Source organism: Strix aluco, chromosome 17 (assembly GCF_031877795.1).
Source record: "Strix aluco isolate bStrAlu1 chromosome 17, bStrAlu1.hap1, whole genome shotgun sequence".
NCBI lineage: Eukaryota > Metazoa > Chordata > Aves > Strigiformes > Strigidae > Strix > Strix aluco.
In genome coordinates, this window is record NC_133947.1 from 8,985,585 (window position 1) to 9,005,551 (window position 19,967).

The following is a 19,967-nucleotide window of genomic DNA, read 5'->3' on the forward strand; positions in this document are numbered from 1 at the left end:
TGAATTTTTAAAGCTCACACCATTCCAAGAATACCATACCAATTTCAGCATTCCTTTAGGAGTGAGCTGTCAGGTTCTGTGCAAAGTAAATACATTTCTTCCAGCCTCAAGACACACAGACTCGAGTACACAGATGGAGTAGATGTGGCTCTTTCAGTCACATACCAACATGAAGATACTGTAATGCTGTTCTCAGTCTTTTTGTCACCTCCCCATAGCTACACAGGCAAGTATGAAGAGTACTGATCCATACAAATGGAGCTAGTCATGCATATGTGAAGGAAGGTACAGCATAGAAGTCATATGATTGGCCTCAAGACCAGCAGTTACAAAAGCCCTACACAAAAGGGCTAAACAAAACTCAAGTCTTTTGTCACTAGGTAAATGTTTACAAGGGCTGCCAAGGCATTAGATATGGGAGAAAACATTTGCAAGTGGAATGGGTTCAAGTTAAGACTTCAAATCAGAGAGTTACACCACATACTTACAGGAACAGTGAAAACCTCCACATCACCAGCAGCACTTGACAAAGGTGACGGAGGATGAGGAACCATCTCCCAGGCCTCAGGACCTAAATGTTACTATGAGTAGTCCCCAAGCAAGCCATACAATGTAAGATTCATTATTTGCAGCTACTGTAGGAATAAGCACATCACAGGTTAGTCAACAGGACTGAAGGACAAGTGTTTTGAACCCTTGCATAATTCCCACATGTAGAGATTTGCTCCAGAGAAGGGAGCAGAAGCAGCAAGACTGCTATGAAAACAGAGCCCACTTAGCTACCCAAGAGAAAAAAAAAAAAGAAAATGAAGCCCATCTACTTTCACACTTGAGACTAAGAGGATACATTCTTCCTCATTTTTCCTTATCTGACAAAGTAATTGAGAAAAAAACATTTTATTTCTATATCCATTTATTATTCCAGTCTGTAAAAATATAAGACTAATATACAACTACATCTAGCTTGATTTTGTAAAATCAATCTTCATTCAGTGAGATACCAATGTACATTATACATTAAAGTTGTAAGAAAAATACTGATATTTGACATTTTAAACAAGTTCATTCATGTAAAAATCACATTGCAAGTAAAATTTAATTAGAAAATACATAATATTCACAAAAATACACATGTTAAAGACAGCTTGTGAGAACATTGTCCTAAATTTAATTCAGCTGTGGAAAACAAAAAATGATTCACAGTTAGGCTTGACTTATCCAGTACCATAGCAGAACTTCAAAGTAAATGCATCTTAATTCTATTAAGAATTTTTTTTTCCTATTAAGGTGCACTTAAATCTCCCAGTCATAAGTAAGGAATGAATTGTCCCCCCACTGTGCATGTACACAACATATAACACTAGTCAAAGGAATTTTAGTTCTCCATTCTGAAATAATTTGGATATTTATAAATTAATTTATAAAATCTGGATTGAAAATACAATTTACATATACAGGATACTTAATACACAAAGATTACATTAATAGCAGCGTAACATTGTCAATCATGCGTAGCATCCTCACTATGACTTCTGGATTTTTTCTTTTTTTTAGCTAAAGATAAAATCTATATAAAACAGTCAAGCCTTTAAGTATTTTCTTCCAGGGAGGAAATTGTAAAGATGTTAAAAGTTTAGGAGGTAGTAAATGAAAGGCTAATAATATCAGCATATTTTAGAAAACCTTATACTGAGCCCCAGCATCATTTATATATAAAATTAAGTTTAGCCACTCATAATCAACCATTGATCATCCTGAAGTAACAATTTTAAAATATTTTGTAATTAGCAGTGTATACATTAGTAAGATATGGAAGAACTTTAGAAACTTTATGGTAACTGCAGCATTAAGCAATTACATGCTGTGCAGTCTGTCATTGTAACTGTAAATACACACTTTTAAAAACCCATTTTTAGGTTTATTCTTTAATGTTTTTATCAAGTCCTAAATGCTTAGTTTACTACATTGTTACCAGATTCCTGTAAAACAGAACATGATGTGTCCCAAAAAGAATATTATCTCACATTTATATTAATCAATTTGCAGGAAAGGTCCCAAGAAATGAATTCTCATGCAATTTAGAGTAGGACTTTAGTTATATTTTTGTAAGTCCTTAATACTGGCATATATGGTCAAACTATTCATGCATCTGTTACAAGTACAGATTAGGTAACACAGAGTTTGGCAGCCCACTAACCTTGGGTGTTTGTACCTAAGCAGTACCTTACAACACTAACATTCTCAGACTCAACTCTCCCGTGTAAGTTAATAGCTCAAAGCTATTATCCAAGCTGCAAAACACTAACGTACTGCATTAGACCCATAACATACTTCCGCTGAATGAAAACATCACACCTGTATTAAGTGCACTACCAGTTCATTTTCTGTGTCTGTGGACTTCATTTCTCTTCTCATCCAAGTGCCTTTATTCCTTGGATTATTCACAATACATTCAAGTAAACAAAAGGCACAGAAGTGCAAGCTAGCATAATAAATGAGAGTCACCCTCCACTGATTATTTCATACAGGAAGGAAAGTCTTTTGATAAAGGAAAAAAAGACATTTTAAAGTAAACAATCTTCCTTAAATAAAGGAAGCGTAGAGCAGCACTGACAGAAAACATGTATATTTTAAGTCTACATGTTGCAGAACGAACATTTTCCTCATTTCACACTAAGTGGATGTAGTTACTTCATTTTTAATAATTATTAGCAAAATAAGTAACATGCTTCAAAATTCTTGCTCATGTTGGAAAATATTCCAGGGCCTCTCCATATGCACACTGAAGAAACCATAAATAAATCCGACACAGCGGAACTCTAACCTGTATTTGCAGAGTACCATTGTCTGTTATGCCAACTCTCCATCAATCAAAATGGCCATGAATAGCTTTCTTGACATCTATAAGATCTGAACTCCAACTGTATTGAAGGCTCAAAAATACTACTGCTCATGAGATACGAATTTAAGATTTGCATTTAGTAAAATTAAACAGCAGTAATTTCTGAAGCAATTTTGTTATATTGTTACAAAGGTTTTAGCCTCTAACAGCCTATAAAGACTCTTACACATGCCTTAACATGAAACTTACAGTTAGTCTCTTGTTACTAAAGTTACAGAGGTAGATGTTTCCTCAAGATAGAATGAGGGAAAGAGAAAGGGGTTAGTCTCCTCTCCCACACAGCACATCTCCCTAAAGGGTCTAACATGCTTCCAAGAACCTAGACTAAGCACAATACCACAGTACAGAACTGGTAGCATCCTACTTCTTTCTTAGAGGTTGACACAGACTACTGGATCCCTGGTGAGAAGCTCCATCATTCCTTCTCCCCAATCCCATTAGTCCCCATCTCATTTTCCTGCAACAACTTATGTTCCCAGAGGAGGGTCAGGTTGGGAACTGAGTGCCAAAGCGGTAAAGCAAAGACACTAAAAAGGGAAAAAGGACGAATAATGCTAGAAACCTCTCCTTGCAATTCTCCTCGGAAGTTTGCAGCTGATTACATGCATACTTACGCACTTGCAGTATCAGGACTTGTCATGAGTATTTCTTTTTACATATAGCAACTTTGTAATACTCAAAACACCCAGCCAGTGGTACACAAAAAGATCACCATTTACAGTTTAGTTCTTTATAATGAATAATTAAATATCACATGGATCAAGCAAGTTCTATTAAAGCCTCATTCTGATTTAAGACTTTTTTTAAATCCAGGGATTTAATTTAAACTGTTCTAACTTGTTAAGGTTTGAAGAAAATCATAATTCAAACCTTTGCTAGTAGAAACCCTTACAGCTTCTACTAGAACTGAGATTTTAACACAGATTATGTTATTTTATTTTCATAGCATTAAGTCTACATTTGATTTCTTTGAAATTTACTGGGATTAGCAACTAAATCCAATGATATCCTTAAGTATTGCAAACTAAAATGAGAACAGGTCTTTGATGCACAAGCGTTAAGACTTTCACATTTGAATTTCAAAATCATAGTCATTAAAAGTAAGCTTACTTTGCCATTAAAACCAGTAAAGGTGCATGACTAATGAGCCTGTGGTTGCACATTCACTTACAAAGGAACAGTCAACTTCAGAAGCCCCCACCTTCAAATCCTGACTGTTGTTGAACCGTTGACCACTATCACATATCCCTGTTGCTCAATGTGCTAAATGGCAGTCCTGAGCAGGAATGAAGAGGCTAAAGCAGCTCCATCTTACGTAAGCAGCATTTCAGATAAACATGAAACCACAGTACATTAGTCAGCCTCACACAGTAATAGAAGTTTACTTCTATAGAACCAGTAGTATTCTGCATTTTAAAAAAAATCAAGTACCTTTAAAAGAAAGCTCACAGCCATCTCTTAGATATCCTTCATTTTCTATATAAATTTTCCTCATCCAATTTCAGTCATTTATCAATTATCTTCCATCTTTGTGAAGTATTTACATTGAAGTGCAGAATTAGCTGAAGTTAGTCAACTTACATAATTTTGAACTTCTTGTATTTACTTTTTTCCATCCTTTTAATCTAACTGCAGTGCTTGGTAGATGGAGAGGTATAAAACGTATTACATATTAAGCCGAATTAAAACATGTATGGCATCCTTACTTAGTACAAAGTACACAAATGTAATTTCATAGCGTTATTATAGTTCCATCTTCTTCTAATGATTTATGATCTGGACCTTGTACTTCATATTCCATGCTAATGCTGCCTGCTGAATGATTCAAGTTCATCTCACTGGAAGGAAGGAATCCATTTTGTGTTGACTCATGAAGGAGTTCAATTTGCGTCAACGATTCTAGGCTTTCGCTGGTAGGCGCGGCTTTTGGAATCTGCTGTGGCTCACCACTACCTTCAATAATAATGTCCTCTTCATCACTCTCCTCCTCTCCTGGCAATAAATTTGCTAAAATATTTGGCGTGCTACTTGGAAGGCTAGATTCAGTAGACTGACCGGAGCTGCCAGAAGTCCGACTGTTCCTCACAACGTTATTTCTCTGGTTTGCTGGTCTTACTGTAATGATCAGGTTACGGCTGTTTGCAATCATCATGTCTGTAACCTGATCAAGGCTTTTTCCTGAAACCTCTATTCCATTCACTTCCAGTACTTCATCATTGACAGCCAGTAAGCCTGTGCTTTGAGCCAGACCTCCAGGGACAAGCCTAGATATGAAAATCCCCGGAACTTTCTCTAATCCATGTGGTGTTACTCTGACGCTAGAGCCATCTCGTATATAGAATCCAAGGGGTTTGTCAGTTCCGTATTTGTAAAGTCGTACCCTACGATGGGTTTCTGGAAGAATATCTACATCTATAATAGAAGACACTGGTCTGAAGTCTTGTGGCATGCTAATGACAATGTGCGGTTTCTTCTTGTGATTATCCGGACGTAACACATTTGATAAGACATTTTTCTTCCTTGTCATAGTATCTGTACCAAAGGCACTGTAGTCTGCATCTTCTGTAAGACAAAGCACGTTGATGATTAGATCACACTACATACGGTCCATATCGCATTGCTATCGTGCTTTAGGTTAGCAGAATGAAATATCTAATCCAGAAGGTTTTTGGCTTGCTATAGTAGAAATATTTCTCTCTACACACGAAACAAGAGCTTTAATGTTATGAGATTTGTCAAAGTTTGCAATACTTTTGGTTTCCTTCTACCAAAAGAAAGACAGTACACAAAAATTAAAGCGAGTTTGCAGTAGTAGAGACATACAAAACTATATTCTAGCTGCTTGAGAGAAAGGTTAGAATGGAAAGAGTGAGTACATTCCTAGAAACATTTTAATTTTATTCAGAGTAATTCCACTTGTTCGTTTTCTCTCCTCAGGTTTCAGATCATTGGAAAAGAAAGAATGAAAAAGGGAAAGCAGCCAGTGTGCCTATTATTGCCTAGCTCCTGGAAGCCAGCCAAGTGACCTGGATTCAAACTCCAGAAAGCTTATTCCATTCTGCACTCTCTTCCCTGCCCCCATGCAATGTAGGTAAAATGTCTGTGGAGCAGAAACAAAGAGATCTTGCACACAAATACTTCAAGCAAAACTGTTCATACAAGCAATGCTGTAACTGCCACAATCTGATACAGAAGTATGCAAATGGCATAGAATTTTAGAAAAAAACCATATGCAAGTCATACAAATACTTCTAATGGAAGAGAAAACATGTTCTGCGGAAGCAATTCTGATGTCTGAAATGCCTGTTTAGCAAAGGAAGCTTCCATTTTCCTTTTTAATATGCTATAACTCTCCAAAAACAATGAACCAAAACCCATTCAGATCTGAGTTTCCTTGGATTTACAGTTGTATTTTTGCAATGTTGCATAGATTTTATTCTGCAGTGGATAAAAAAATAATCAAGCAGGACTGGTTTGCACTAACCCTGGGACTCAAAAGAAGTTGGGATTTCTTTATGTTATCACATTAAGATGCCACTGGTACAGCCAAGAAAGTAAAAGAATTGCTATACATTTCAATCTGTGAATTGAAATAACTATGGAAATGCTATCCTAGGGTGAAATTTCAGGAGAGCTGTCAATTGCTGACGAAAAAAAGTACACAGTGAGAGTTGGGAAGTCAGATTATTTTTTTCTAGGCCAAGCTGAAGGTATACAGACATATACCAGTTACATTTTGTCTCTTCAGATGCTTTAAGCAATGTAGAACAGAGAACAGTTCTGAAGCAATAGTCTAACACTATTCCAGCATGTAATACTAACTCCTCCCTCCCTCAGACATTAGGGCTGCTGAAAACAAGAAGAGTTAGTCTACTAATGCAGCCTTGAACGTAGTATTCTAAAAGATAAAGGACAACAGGAGAAGAAACAAATATAAATTAGCCCACAAAAAACCCAAAGGGATTTATCATAAACTCATACCTTGTGTATACACAATACTAATGAAATAGCTCATCAACATGGTTTAAAAAATGTGTCATAATGATGGCCTCATTTACATTTTTTTGTTGTTTAAAAAAACCAATCACACCTTAAGGGAGACAAAGCTGTTTGCTAAAGACAGAACATCTTTTGCATTAAAGTAGAGTTTATAGATAAAGTTGCTCAACTGTTTGACACAAACAGGAATTATTTCTGAAGACAGTTAAGTCTACACAGCCATGCTATACTCTGGAGTCACTTTTGTGACAATCTCAGTTACTTTGGGAGGACACGGATGCCCCTTTTGAATATCACATCCACCTTGCATAGTTAATTTTTACTTCTGTTGTTTCTCAGATTTGGCTATCTTTCACCCAGACTGGTGTTTCTGCACTAACAGAAATCGTTCCACATTTGTTACTTCAGCAGACACCCCACAGTGCTCTCACTTCATGTGAAAAAGTGCATATTAACAGCACCCTAGGGACTCTCCTCTCCCACTTCACCCACTGAGACAGCCTCTGCAAAATCCGCTTCCCTGCCTTCTTAGGCTCAGCAGGTAAAAATGAAGCTAAATCAAGGACTGGGCCAGCAAGAACAGCATGAAGTTTAACAAGGACAAGTGCAAAGTCTGGCACCTGGGATGAGAGAAGCAAAGAGCCCGGTACAGGCTGTGATGCGTGTGGCTGGGGAGCAGCCTGCTGAAAGGGACTGGTGGATGCACTGGATGTGATTCAGCAGCACGCTGGAATCCAGCAAACTGGATCCTCGGGCGGCATCCGCAGGGGCATTACTAGTGGAGGTAGAGATGTGATCAACCCGCTCCTTAGTGCTTGTCAGGCTGCACCTGGAGTACTGCAGCCAGTTCTGGTCCTCACAATTCAAGAAAGATATAGACAGACTGAAGAGGGTCCAAAGGATGGCCAGGAAGATGATCAAAGGGCTGGAGAACCTGCCCTATGAAGAAGGACTTGAAGGAGTTAGGTGTTTCCTCTCCAGAGAACAACAGGCTCAGGGGGAACTCACTGCAGTATTTCAGTACTTAAAGGGTGGATGCCAAGAGGACAAAGACACATGGAGAAGACTGAGCAATGGCTACAAGTTGCACTGGGAGAGGTTTCATCTCAATATAAGAAAGTGGAGGGGGGGGGGGGGTGTTTGTAGGGTTTTTTTTTTGTGTGTGTGTTGTCTTGGTATTTTTTTTTACAGTGAGAGCAATCAATCAGTAGAACAACATCCACAGGGACACAGTGGAGTCCCCATCACTAGAGGTTTTCCAGATGCCACTGGACAGAGTGCTGGATTATCTCATCTAGGCTCCCCTTCCCATAAAAACTTGGACCAGAGGGTCTTTCAAGGCCCCTTCCAACCTGGGCTCTTCTATGATTCTATGAACTGTACAAAGAAGAGTAGGAAGGTAGAAGCAAACAGAAGAATTACACTATCTATGCTTGAGAATATTAGATGATTGTGAACACAGGAAATAATTTTTCATTTATTTGGAAGTCTAAACAGTTCTCTCAAAAGCATGGCATTACTATTGTTCTTCAGCAAAAGAAGGAGAAAAAAATTATGATTTAAGGTTAAATTAAAATAACATTAGATCTCAACAAGCAAGAAGCCTTTTGAAACAGCCTAAAATCTGTTCTGATACCTGAGAGTGTTAAGTCAGTTGTACTGAAGAGTGGGTTGATTAAAAACCAAACCAACCTCCCAAACCAAAGCATCTAACAGGTGGACTATGTCTAAGTGTAACACACATCCAAAAATGCAAACTTACGATTTTCTCTGCAAAATGCATTTTGGGATATCTAACTGACTGAAGATCAGCCATTAAAAATCCTGTACTCCATTGCTGAAGACTAACATGCTGATTTTTCAGACAAGATGGAGCAATTCTTTTAATGTTTGCTTAAAATTTATGATCAAAGAAAAAAAGTGTGAGAAGTTTTGCCCTTATCTCTACTGACAACCCATCCAACCAGCTTTAAGTTAGACATCTGGTCATTACATTGGGAGGACTTTTTTGCAATTCAATGAGTTGCAATAGCTTCTCTTTTTTATTTGGAACTACAATTGCTTACAAAATAACTTGGAAAGGGCAGTTGTGAAATAAGATACTAGACAGAAGGGCCTTGCCTTAAATATCTTTTGCTGCTGAATACAATGTAACACAATGACAGCAAGAAAGTGATAGCATAGGTGAAGATTTTAGACAAACAATAGACAATGGTGACTTGAGTATTAGAATTAAGAATGTTAATGAGTGCAAAGGTTATTTTTTTAGGTCATGGATTTCCCCCTCCCCCACCAGCAGCTGGTATGCATCTTGGTGATCTCAAAAACTAAAGACCTTTTCGTGCAGTTCATGTCTAAGTAGTGTAGATCTCATACTTTAAAACTCTGTTTTACTGTTGCACAATGAATGGTAAATTCAACAAGACTAAATTATTCCAAGGACCAGAGAGACACTGCATGGTCAAGAAGTGTAATTTTGCCTTATTTCAAAAGCTTCACTTTTTTGCTTTGTAGTGGTGACTATTTCTAGGCATTTAACACCACATCACTCCAGAAGAGCTTTGTTCTTTAGGAAGTTCTCCAGAGAGCCAATGAATAAATTGGAAGCATTTTGACTGATTAGTTCCATATTGTTCAGACCTTAAGCCATATTATGCCTTTTTTTTTAGAGCAAAATCATCTAAAGAAAATATGAAAATTATACATGCACAATTTATTTGCGCTACAGTGCAAGTTGCTGATAAAAACTCTAGGATATAGGTAGTAACATACCGGTACCAGTGAAGCCCTAGGTTTCTACTGCTTTTACTGCAAGAGTTGGTTCAGCAACAGTATACTGGAAAAGAGCGTATCAAAACATTGTCAGTATTGATTTTCTTAGAAGTGCTCTTCCAGATGCATTGCAACATTAAAAAGTATTCAGTTTGGGGGGGTTTGCCTTAACTTCAAAGTGCACAAATTCAGATTCTTGTCAAAGAACCAGAGTATCTGGTATTTTACACATTCTGTCACATCAAATGTATATCATATTTGACGTTCCCAGCTTGCCACAGGGGGCTGTAAGGCTTCTTCACCTTCATAGCAGGCCATGCGCCAGGAACCCTCTCCTGCCACTCAGGCCTGCTGTGCCTACACGGTGAGTTTGGCATGTACTAGATATACAAACATATACACACTTATGACATCCAAGAAGTAGATTTATTGTGTCCTGCAAATGGTCATAGTAAGTTTGTGCTCTTCACTCAAGTTAGATCTAGAACTATTCACAACTTCCTTCCCCAACAAGAAATGAGAGTTCACAAAACACATTACCCAGCTTGCCTTCCCACAACTATCAGCTGATAAGGCTTAAAACTTTTGCCCAAATCAAATATTTTCACAGTCCATAGAAAACATGAAGATCAGTTGCAAAAGGACTGGCTTTGAAATAAATATTATTTAAATATATCTGTATGAGAAATAAGAGATTCAAAAGTGCTTTTTAAACAAAAACTAAGATCAGAAAAGCATTTATTGGAAGAGATATGAACTTTAAAAGACTCTTTCAGAAGACAAATATACAATTGGAAATCTTAGCACTGTGTTGGTGCTTTTGTTGTTAGAAACTTACTCAAGTTACACGACACATTGTTTAAATAAAAGCATCCCGAAGTTGCAAGCCATATGTCAAAACATTTAAGAAACTATAAAGCACCCGAGGGTAGGGTTTTTTTGCATTGTAGCTAGTCTTAGTAGTCTAATAATTCAAAACTAGCACAAAGCTTAAGATCTACAGTTAAAGTTACATAATTTGTGGGGAAAGAGAAGTAGTGAAAGTTGATGAAAACTCATCTCTCCAAATCTCAGCCAAACAGCATGACTCTGTTTAACCTCTCTTCCACTGCTAAACAAATTTTCTAAAGCAATATTCTGGAGTATAAAGGTATCTTTGTTCTGGCACCTAGCTAATCAGTTTAAAGCTGCAGCAGAAAATATTTTGGCATAAAGCCAGAGGACAAGGTGTTAACTACAGATAGTGTTAAGGAGAAGTCCACAACCTGCAAGAATGGTTTTTTTTCCCCAGCAGTTTCAAGCTCAAGATAGCACCAATCTGTATATACTTATTGCATGAAATTTAAAACAAAGCCCACAAATGCCAAATCTGGTTCCAGTTTAACATTGTTCAAGACAGATATTTAAAATGTTTTCCTGACCTTTTTGCAAAGCAATGTAGAGTTACCCTTCAAGAATTAAATTTTCAAAACTCCCAAATAATTAGTACATTTGAACGCAATTTAGCATTTTTTAAATAAGCCCAAATCTTGTCTATATAGTCGTAAATTATAACAAAACATGGTTTTAGGAAACTAGCCTATGTTTTTAGGAAGAGGACTCAGAATAGCTAGGTTATTCCACAGAGAGCTGTTTAAAGAGCCAACTCCTTTCTTTTCACCAAAATAAAGCTTCTCAGTGAAAAAAGTCTACCTCAAGAGGCACAAGTGAATTAACCAAAGAATCCACTTTTTACTGTATACAGCCATGTACATGCAGAACTTCTAAGAGTTGTATATTACAATTTAATATCCTACAGTGATACTCCTTAAAACAGTGAGTTTTAAGGACATTATAATGAAATGTATCTTCTGTTATCATCTCTATTATTCTTGTATTTACAATCCGAAGTCCCCCATGTTGAACTGCCTTTCAGGGTCTGTGAGGACTATGGTCCATTTCTCCCACCCATTTTATCTTAGTAAGATTTTTCTCACAGACAGAGTGACTCCCATACATCTGGATTTAATCATGATACATCAGTTTAACCTTTAAATTCCAGATGTCAACAGTACCTGTTAATCTGTTAGACTGCAGAATGAAATTCCAATAAGCAACTGTCTTCCACAAACTGACAACCATTCTTGACTTGTGCAATATCAAGCCCCGCTTTAGATTTAGCACTGCGGCAGTTTAAAATATTTTAAAGTAATTTAGTTAAATACAATTAGAAGACTCTAAGGGGAATAATGTGATTTAATTTCACTACAGGATCTCTAGGTTTCGCACCACATTAACCAACATACATAAACGCTGAGGACAGACAACTTCCTAACTTTCATAAATTAGACGTCAAAATTGACCAGAAAAGAGTGCTTATTCTGGCATAACAAAATTTCTGAAACTTTGGAGTCATCACAATTGCAACTAGTAACATTGCAAAAGCATCTTGTTGCTCTTATTTCAACCCCTGAAGGTGTTCCTTGGATGCAATAGACTAAGAAGTTAATACTATTCACCCTAGATTTTGTTGTAGTCTGCTCATACCTTATGTTAGCTTCCCACAAATTGCATGTAGCTTCTAAATAGGTAATCTTTTAAGACAGCAAAAACTTTCTCTTGCCCACAACAGCTTTTTGCCAAAGATCTTAAATTCCCAACTATTGTTTTTATATATATATATTAAAAAAGGCAAAGTTCCATTAGAAAGCCCACAGAAATTTTCCAGCTGATTTAAGAGAATGTGTGAAAGCCACAAGAAGCCTTGCAGGTGAGAAAGTAACTTGTGTCACTTCTTATTGTTCCAAAGCAGCACAGATCAAAGCTGCCCCATCAATAACAGATATTTGTTAAGACATTTGATTTTCAATTTCAGAGGTACAGCCAATAAAGATCTGTGCAGATGAATTAATCACACTTAAACAGACTATGACACATCTCTAACTCCTGCAATACAGCTTTCGTTACAAACAAAATACAGAATCAAGTTATTTCCTTATTTTCCATCAAACAAACCTCTGTTCTATATGGCAAAGATGCTAATGGAATCAAAGCCTCAATTTAATCAACAGAAGTGATGAAAGTGCTCACAAGTAATTCAGAACAGAGTACGGTGCTGGAAGTGCAGGACTTGGATGCCAGCCTGGGTTCTTTATTCCCTAAAACTCTACAGCCACAAGACTCTAGTCTCAAAGGGAAGGTGATGACAACTGATACTTTCTACATAGCTCTTCCTGATAATCGATTCTTGGCATGATAAACTTAAGTGGGTTAACCTTATTTCTAGTTCTGTGCATTATATAAATTCTATTATCTATTCCTCGCACCAGAGTAATAAGAAATAATCCATCATGCTTTAAATAAAGGTACAATGAAGGTATAAGGTGTTACAACTGTAACACTAGTAACAGTCAGCATTAAACATGTAACACTAGTAACAATCTAAAAACATATGGTGTTAAAATATAAACTCAATAATCCCAGTCTGACAAAGTGGCTTATCTGTTCTCGTCATGTGGCTACTGCAAGAGATTAAACGGAATCATAGACCTTTTCTACCTCTAGGTTCTATTAAAGCAAATAATAGTTCATTCCTTTAATTCAGGACTGAAAACATAGGCCTTATTAGACTATACTTTCCTCAATACAAAACACATTTTGCCAGCAACACAGCAGCTGGCAAGAAACCACACTCTTTTTGAATATTGTTTTTGTGTCAGGCTGTTGTGGATGGTTTGTTTTTTGGTTTGGGTTTTTTTTTGGGGGGGGGGGTGGGGTGTGGATAAAAGTTTCTGATGCCCATGTACTTTCTAAGGAAAATAAGTCTGTCTTAACAACAACCAGAAACAGTGCACATCTTTATAAAATAGCTAAGCAAGAAGCAGTCTGCTATTCAAAGATCAGGTGACTGCCTTAGGATAGGAACTGCACATGCATGTGTTCACATATATGTGTATACACACAGTACATGCACACTTACACCTCTATGCAAGTAAGCAGGAAACCAACAAGTGCAGAAATCAGGTTTTCTTAACTTCTCTGGATTAAAACAAATTTCAAATCACATCACTGAATTTCTCCCCTTCAGTTCTGTATACTGAATATGGTTCTCCTGGATAAGAGCAAATGCAACTTCAAACTTGATTTTTTTTCCTTTATGAACAAAAGCAGACACTATAAAAAGACAAGAACTTTGTACCTAGAAGACAGACTATTTTTAAAGTCAAACCAACAAACTGAGCAGCAATCCCATTTGGGGTTTGCTAACCGAAATAAGCTTGTCATTTTGAAAGCTTCAGAATGTTTTATTAGAAAAGTGTCATAAGAGTGGCATATTACAAAGTTACTCTTTAATTTATACTGACACTTAATACTTCATGTAATAAGACTTCCAAGATTCCTTTCCATCCTGTAATGGCCTCTCTTCTCATCTGATCAAGATCGGAATTTTAAGTGAAAGGCATCCAACATACAGAGTAGAAAACCCCAGAGGTTTAAAGTTTATTTTCATGTGCTTACACAAACGCAGAAAGGAGCATTTGCTAGAGATTTAACTTGACTTTATCTAACTGAACTAAATACTTTGTGCTTTTTTGCTTGTATAAATAGGTTGCCTGAGGAAGCTCTTGCAAGAGAGATGAGTTGTGAATACCTCTCATGATCCGTAATTATTACAGAATTCGGCATGATGAAATAGGGCTGAAGGGTTTTTTCCTCCGTATGTCACACTGTTTACTGCAACACAGTATAACTGGATAAACACGATTCACAGACTCCAAGTGCACGTACCTTTTCTCTGAATGAAAATCCTGAGTAGAGGATTGGCTGTGGAAACTGCTTTATGATAATTGTCATCATTATTGATAGGCAGCAGGTCTCCATGAACGTCCGTATATCCCACTAGAACATCAACATTTGGTATCTTGTGTACATGTTGCAGTAATCCATAGAACTCCTCAAACTTTCCAGGTTTGGATCTCTCCAGAGAAAATCGTCGAAATTCTGCTCCAAACTACAACAAAATACATCTTATATCATTAATATGGAAATCCAGCATCCTCAAGCAATAGAATGATTTCAATGTTAAACCAGGAGTGTTATGGATTCAAAAGGGCACTAAAAACTACAACCAATAATCTTTAAGTGGTATAAAAAGGACAGTTTAGACTGGTTTAATTTTTTTCCCAGAGTTATAACTATTTTTTGGTCTTGATAAAACAGTACAACTTTTGAATATGCAAAAGTTGTTTTCATTGTTCTGTTTATGTCAAAGCATTCACTAATATGGGAGCTTAGCATTAAGGTGACAAACTAGTGCAAGAATAATTGCAGATTCTTACACGCTTATGAAACAGCCGTGCTCTAGGTGAGGGACAGAATCCATACCCAGCACTGATGGTGGCTCAAAAACAAAATTATGATTAACCTGCTATGGTATGTGACTACCTGGAACTTTCAAAGAAATTCCAGTGCACTTTAGAACGGTATGTATAGGTTGTTATACAGCTATGGTTAACCTATGCAAGACTGAGTATTTTCAGATTTCCAGCTGTTTGAACAAGTGAAAAAGCCACTTTGACCTGAAAACTACAAAGAATGGCTGCTGTGTTTCAGTACAAACTATGCACAGTAAAGCATTAGTGAGCTGATGCTCTTACCTAGAGAGATATAACAAACAGCCACTACTCCTTAAGAGCAATCAGAACATTTCCCTACATGATCAAGACTCAAATCTTGATTGCATAGTCTTGTAAAATGTGGTTGTATTCAGGGCATATAACAGACAAGATTCAGAAAATAAGCAAAACCACCACTTAATCACTGGCACTGTACTTTCAGGAGTAGGATTTGCATTTAGTCAGTATGATCTGAACAAAAAAACCCTGCTCCCTCATCCACTTGTCTCCTAAATCACCTGTATAACACACACTCATTAAAAAACAATGCTAGCAATGATTCCGTGGTGGTAGACATAAGACTAAACTGAGTGCAAATAAAAGAGTAAGCATTTGATGTAGACTAGACAAATTGAAATTTTAGCATGAATGACTGGTAAAATTATAGTGTTCTGCCCAACACAGGCAGGACCCCAAGCAAACAGAATTTTGGATAAAAATTATTCCAAAACCTCCATACCAGGCACACACAACATATCAAAGATGCTATAAGGAATTAAAAGCAGCAGCCAGGTTACTAAAAGCAGACCAAGCCGTATATGAATTAAAAGGTAATAAACTAATCAAAAAATAGAAAATAAAGAAGTTGGTGACATTTTTTGTGAATTCTATTGCTGACCTACAGTGAACATAAAGACTTTAAATAATTTCTTTATCAAGTTTCCTTTTAAGCAGAACAGAAGGGCACATGGAACAAAATACTCACTGACTGAAAGTTTGAGCCTCAGTATCACATACTTGGGTATATGTTACACACAGTAGCTGTGAAGGTGCACATTACCAAGCCTGCGGACCAACCTTTAACTCACATTTGATTACAACCTTTTGGTGAATAAAAGCTGTAGAGCTCTCCAATACAAATAAAGGAATGAAAATAAGGAGACAAGGACCCTGTTGTTAGCACATTAACACCACGCTAACTCAAGCACAGCAAAACAAGTTACACCTCCCAACTCCCCACCTTCCTCCGAAAATTTTAAATAAAGGCATTATCTGGGAACATTCCTCTTCTAGAAACACTCCAATTACAGTAACATTAACTAACAATAAGGCAGAAGGGATGATTCATACCTGCTTACAAGAAAAGCAAAGAAAAGCCTGCAGGAGGAACTCCCATCACGTCAGAAGCAGCACACTTAATCATGACGTCAGTGAAAGACTTTATCCTGTGTGTCTCAAATATTTCTTCAACTATGTGAAGTATGAATGCCAGAGCATTGTATCAATTTCAATTGTTTGGCTTCAAAAAGACTACGTAGCTTAAACATAATTCAGTAATAAAAGTTTAAAAAGCCAACAACCACACTATCAATTTGGAGTAAATGTTAAATCCTGTTGCAGTTAAGTATACAAAAGGCCAGATTTTCAAAAGTGTGATTTTAATTTTTTTTTCAACATGATCTTATACATAGTTGGTGCAAACACCAAGTGACTAATAATCTGGCTATTACTTCCTAACATGGTTTGCTATATGATCAATACTATTATAAAGCAGATAAAAAAGACAAAAGTAAAACTGAAATTTCATAGTTTATTTTACCTCCCAAAATGTTTTGATTTTATATCAAACGTTGCACTCCATTCCATTAAATGGGCTGTGCTTACAATTTATTAGGAAGTTTAGAGGAGATGAAAGATTGGAAGAGCCTAACTTAAGAAGAGAAGGCTTCTTGCCACCTGAGCTCTTTACAAATGCACACTGGCACACTGGTAACTCATCTAGGAAAACACAGTACAAGGGATGTCAGCATACTAGGAAGTTACTAGAGTATTTGCTTAAGTAAGACTTCTTATGAGACACATCTTTAAGTCCTCTGTAACACAGCACACTGCTGCTATACTATAAATCTCCAGCAACAATAGAGCATGAACTACCATATCTATCTTATCAGTGTATTAGATTTAATTCTGAAAAAAAAAATTATTCCGAGTCATAAGAGTGAGGGGAAAAACATGAATTTTATATCTAGCGAACTAGAAGTTTATTTTGTAACTTCCATACCATGACCAGGAACTCTAGTTCGGGGTATAAAACTTGATTTTCTATGATGAGAGAAAGGGCTAAATGGAATTAATACACTATGGGGACTCCCCAGGGCAAGTTCAAACCAGTTACCCAAATTGAATAAACTAGACTAACAAAAGGATTTTGCTCATATCACTGCAGCTGGGCTGTGCTAGCACAGCTTTGTCAGATGGAGCACGATTATTGATTTGGAATATCTAAATAAAGAGCCATACATTGCTGATAAGCCTTCAAAGCCTAGACCACTCCACAGTAATGGTCCCCTCCACCTCTCACACAAGCCTTTCTCCTTTCCCTTTAGAATTTATCATTTCCACGAAAGGAAGATGACTCCTATGCTATATTAAATCAAGGTGCTCGTAAATAATGCATTAGCGACAAATAGTTCTAGGAATGCCTTGAAACCTGCTTCATAATATGCACTTCAGAGACAGTCCTATTCATTAGAACTTCCACAGTTCTCTGTTCAAGCACCAATGAACACATCACACAGGTGATCCCCAGATATATTTTAAGGAAACACACACAATGGGGGAACAGTAAGCCTAGAGTTTTGGGCTGAGGCAACAAGGATTTGTTTATAAGTACATTGTACTGATTGTTTTCAATCTTACAAGAGTATAGATAAAAAAAAAAAAAGACTTCACCAACCACAGTAACAGCTATGCTTAACTAGTATTTGAAATCATAGCTACCAGCTATTCCTGTGCTTTCTGGTTTCGTGCACATGAAAGTTAACTTAACACTTCAAAGAAATCATCATCATTCAATCTATAGAGACCAACCATTCATTTTCTAGAAGTTTCAGCACTATGTTATCCTTAAAAAAACCACACAACGTCACAAGTCCTGACTGCTTCACTTACACTGCTGTTCTAGCACTTGATTAGCAGGAAAGGAAGGTACAGAATACAGACAGACTGTAGAACAGTTTAAAAAAAGCCTACAAGAGACATTTTTCTACCAATAGAAGAAACCACATAGGTGCACTTGCAATTTGCCTAGATAATGAAAAGGGGGTTTTAACTCACTACACATATTTAACTAATAGGTTGACACTCCACCTAATACTGCACATCCAACACTTTTACAACTGTTAACTGCAGAATGACACATCAACAAAATGTTACAAGTATAAACCAGTACTAAAAAGTACTTTCTTTCAGAACATTAAAGTTTTGTCAGCAAGACCTTGGCTAACCAGCACATGAAAAATTAATAGCAAGAACAGATACAGCTACATCCATGAGAGAATTTACAGAGTTGTGCAAAGCTTTGACAACAAGAACCTGGTGGTATAAGCCATAATATACAGGTAAGCATTCATAAAACAATTGCTAGGGTAAAATCCTCAGGTAGCCTCTAAAAGATGGCAAGCCCTACTTTAAGGTAAGTTAGCCAGGGCTTACCTCTACTAAGTAATGCAAGCTATGCTCTACCCCACCAAAAAAAAATATGTTGAGAAACACACGGTCATTAAGTTAAACAAACGAAAAAAGTACAGAAACAACCACTAAGTTAAACAAATGAACTCTTTTTCTAATTCAGACGAAGAACAGGTTTTGGAGTTTGAATCATGACTCCAAGTATCTCTTTTGGCCCAGACACCCCAAGCTTTCCCCAGACATCTATCTACTTCTCTGTATATTTTTTAGTCTATGCAGAAACTAAGGGGCCAACTCCACTAACGTGTTTTCGTAAAACACTTCCAAAATACTTATTTTCTCCCCCCCCTGCAGACAGCGCACCCAGTAAGCGACACCAGCACCTAACTCCCGCCACCTGAGCCTGGGAGCAGCCGAGCAGCCCGAGGAGACCGGAGGGAGCTGGCTGGAGCAGGGACAGGCAGGTGGGCAACGGAGCCCGTCGCCTCCCGGAACCCGGCGGCCGCAGGGGCAGCTCAAGCGACGCCGGGGCCGCGCACCGCCGGCCGCCGGCCCCTCGCCCCCGGTGTCACCTCCGGCAGGTGAGTCAGCAGCTCTCCCTGCCCCCCGTCCCCTCACCGCCCTTCGCCACGGCGACACTACGACCAGACGCCCCCGCAGGGCAAGGTAGGGCAGGGCCAGGCCGGGCCGGCTCCCTCCCGCCCCGGCGCCGCCGCGGTGGCCAGCACGCACCTTACTCTTCACCTCCATGGTGCCCAGGCCTCGGCTGCCCGCAGCCCCGCGGTGAGGCCGGTTCATGCCGCCGGCGGGTCGGTGTCTCGTCTCGCTCTCCGCCGGGTGCCCCCGAGCGCGCTGCGGGAAGGGGAGAGAGCGGAGAGAGGCAGAGGGGAGGGCGAGCGGCGCGGCTCGAAGCCAACTGCCCCCGGCACCCGCGGCCGCTCCGCCGGCTCCTGCCGCCGCGACGCCTCCGCCCTCAGACCGGGGCGAGGGGGCGGGGCCACGGCGGCCCCTGGCACCTGCCGCGCCGCCGAGCCAGCGGGCAGCCGCGGGGGCGGGGCCGGGCAGCCGCGCGGCGGCGCCAGAGCGCATGCGTCGAGGGGCGGGCGCCGGCCGGCGGGGGCGGGGCCGCGCACCTGCCGTGCCGAGCATGCGCAGTCGCCGCTTGGCGGGCGGTGGTGAGCACCTGCGCCTGGCTCGGCGGGGTTCCAAGATGGAGGCGGCAGCCTGGC

General features: G+C 38.7%; 1 protein-coding gene across 1 annotated transcript; it reads right to left on the reverse strand.

Annotated features, from left to right (window-relative positions):
• Positions 1-895: 895 nt before the first annotated feature.
• On the reverse strand, positions 896-19,731 carry PARD6B (par-6 family cell polarity regulator beta). Its single transcript, XM_074843288.1, has 3 exons — positions 19,471-19,731; positions 14,441-14,663; positions 896-5,464 (listed from the first exon to the last, which is right to left on the reverse strand). Exons 1-3 carry the CDS (start codon positions 19,534-19,536, stop codon positions 4,635-4,637), a joined length of 1,119 nt encoding a protein of 372 aa, XP_074699389.1. The 5' UTR covers positions 19,537-19,731; the 3' UTR covers positions 896-4,634.
• Between the last annotated feature and the right edge of the window lie 236 nt (positions 19,732-19,967).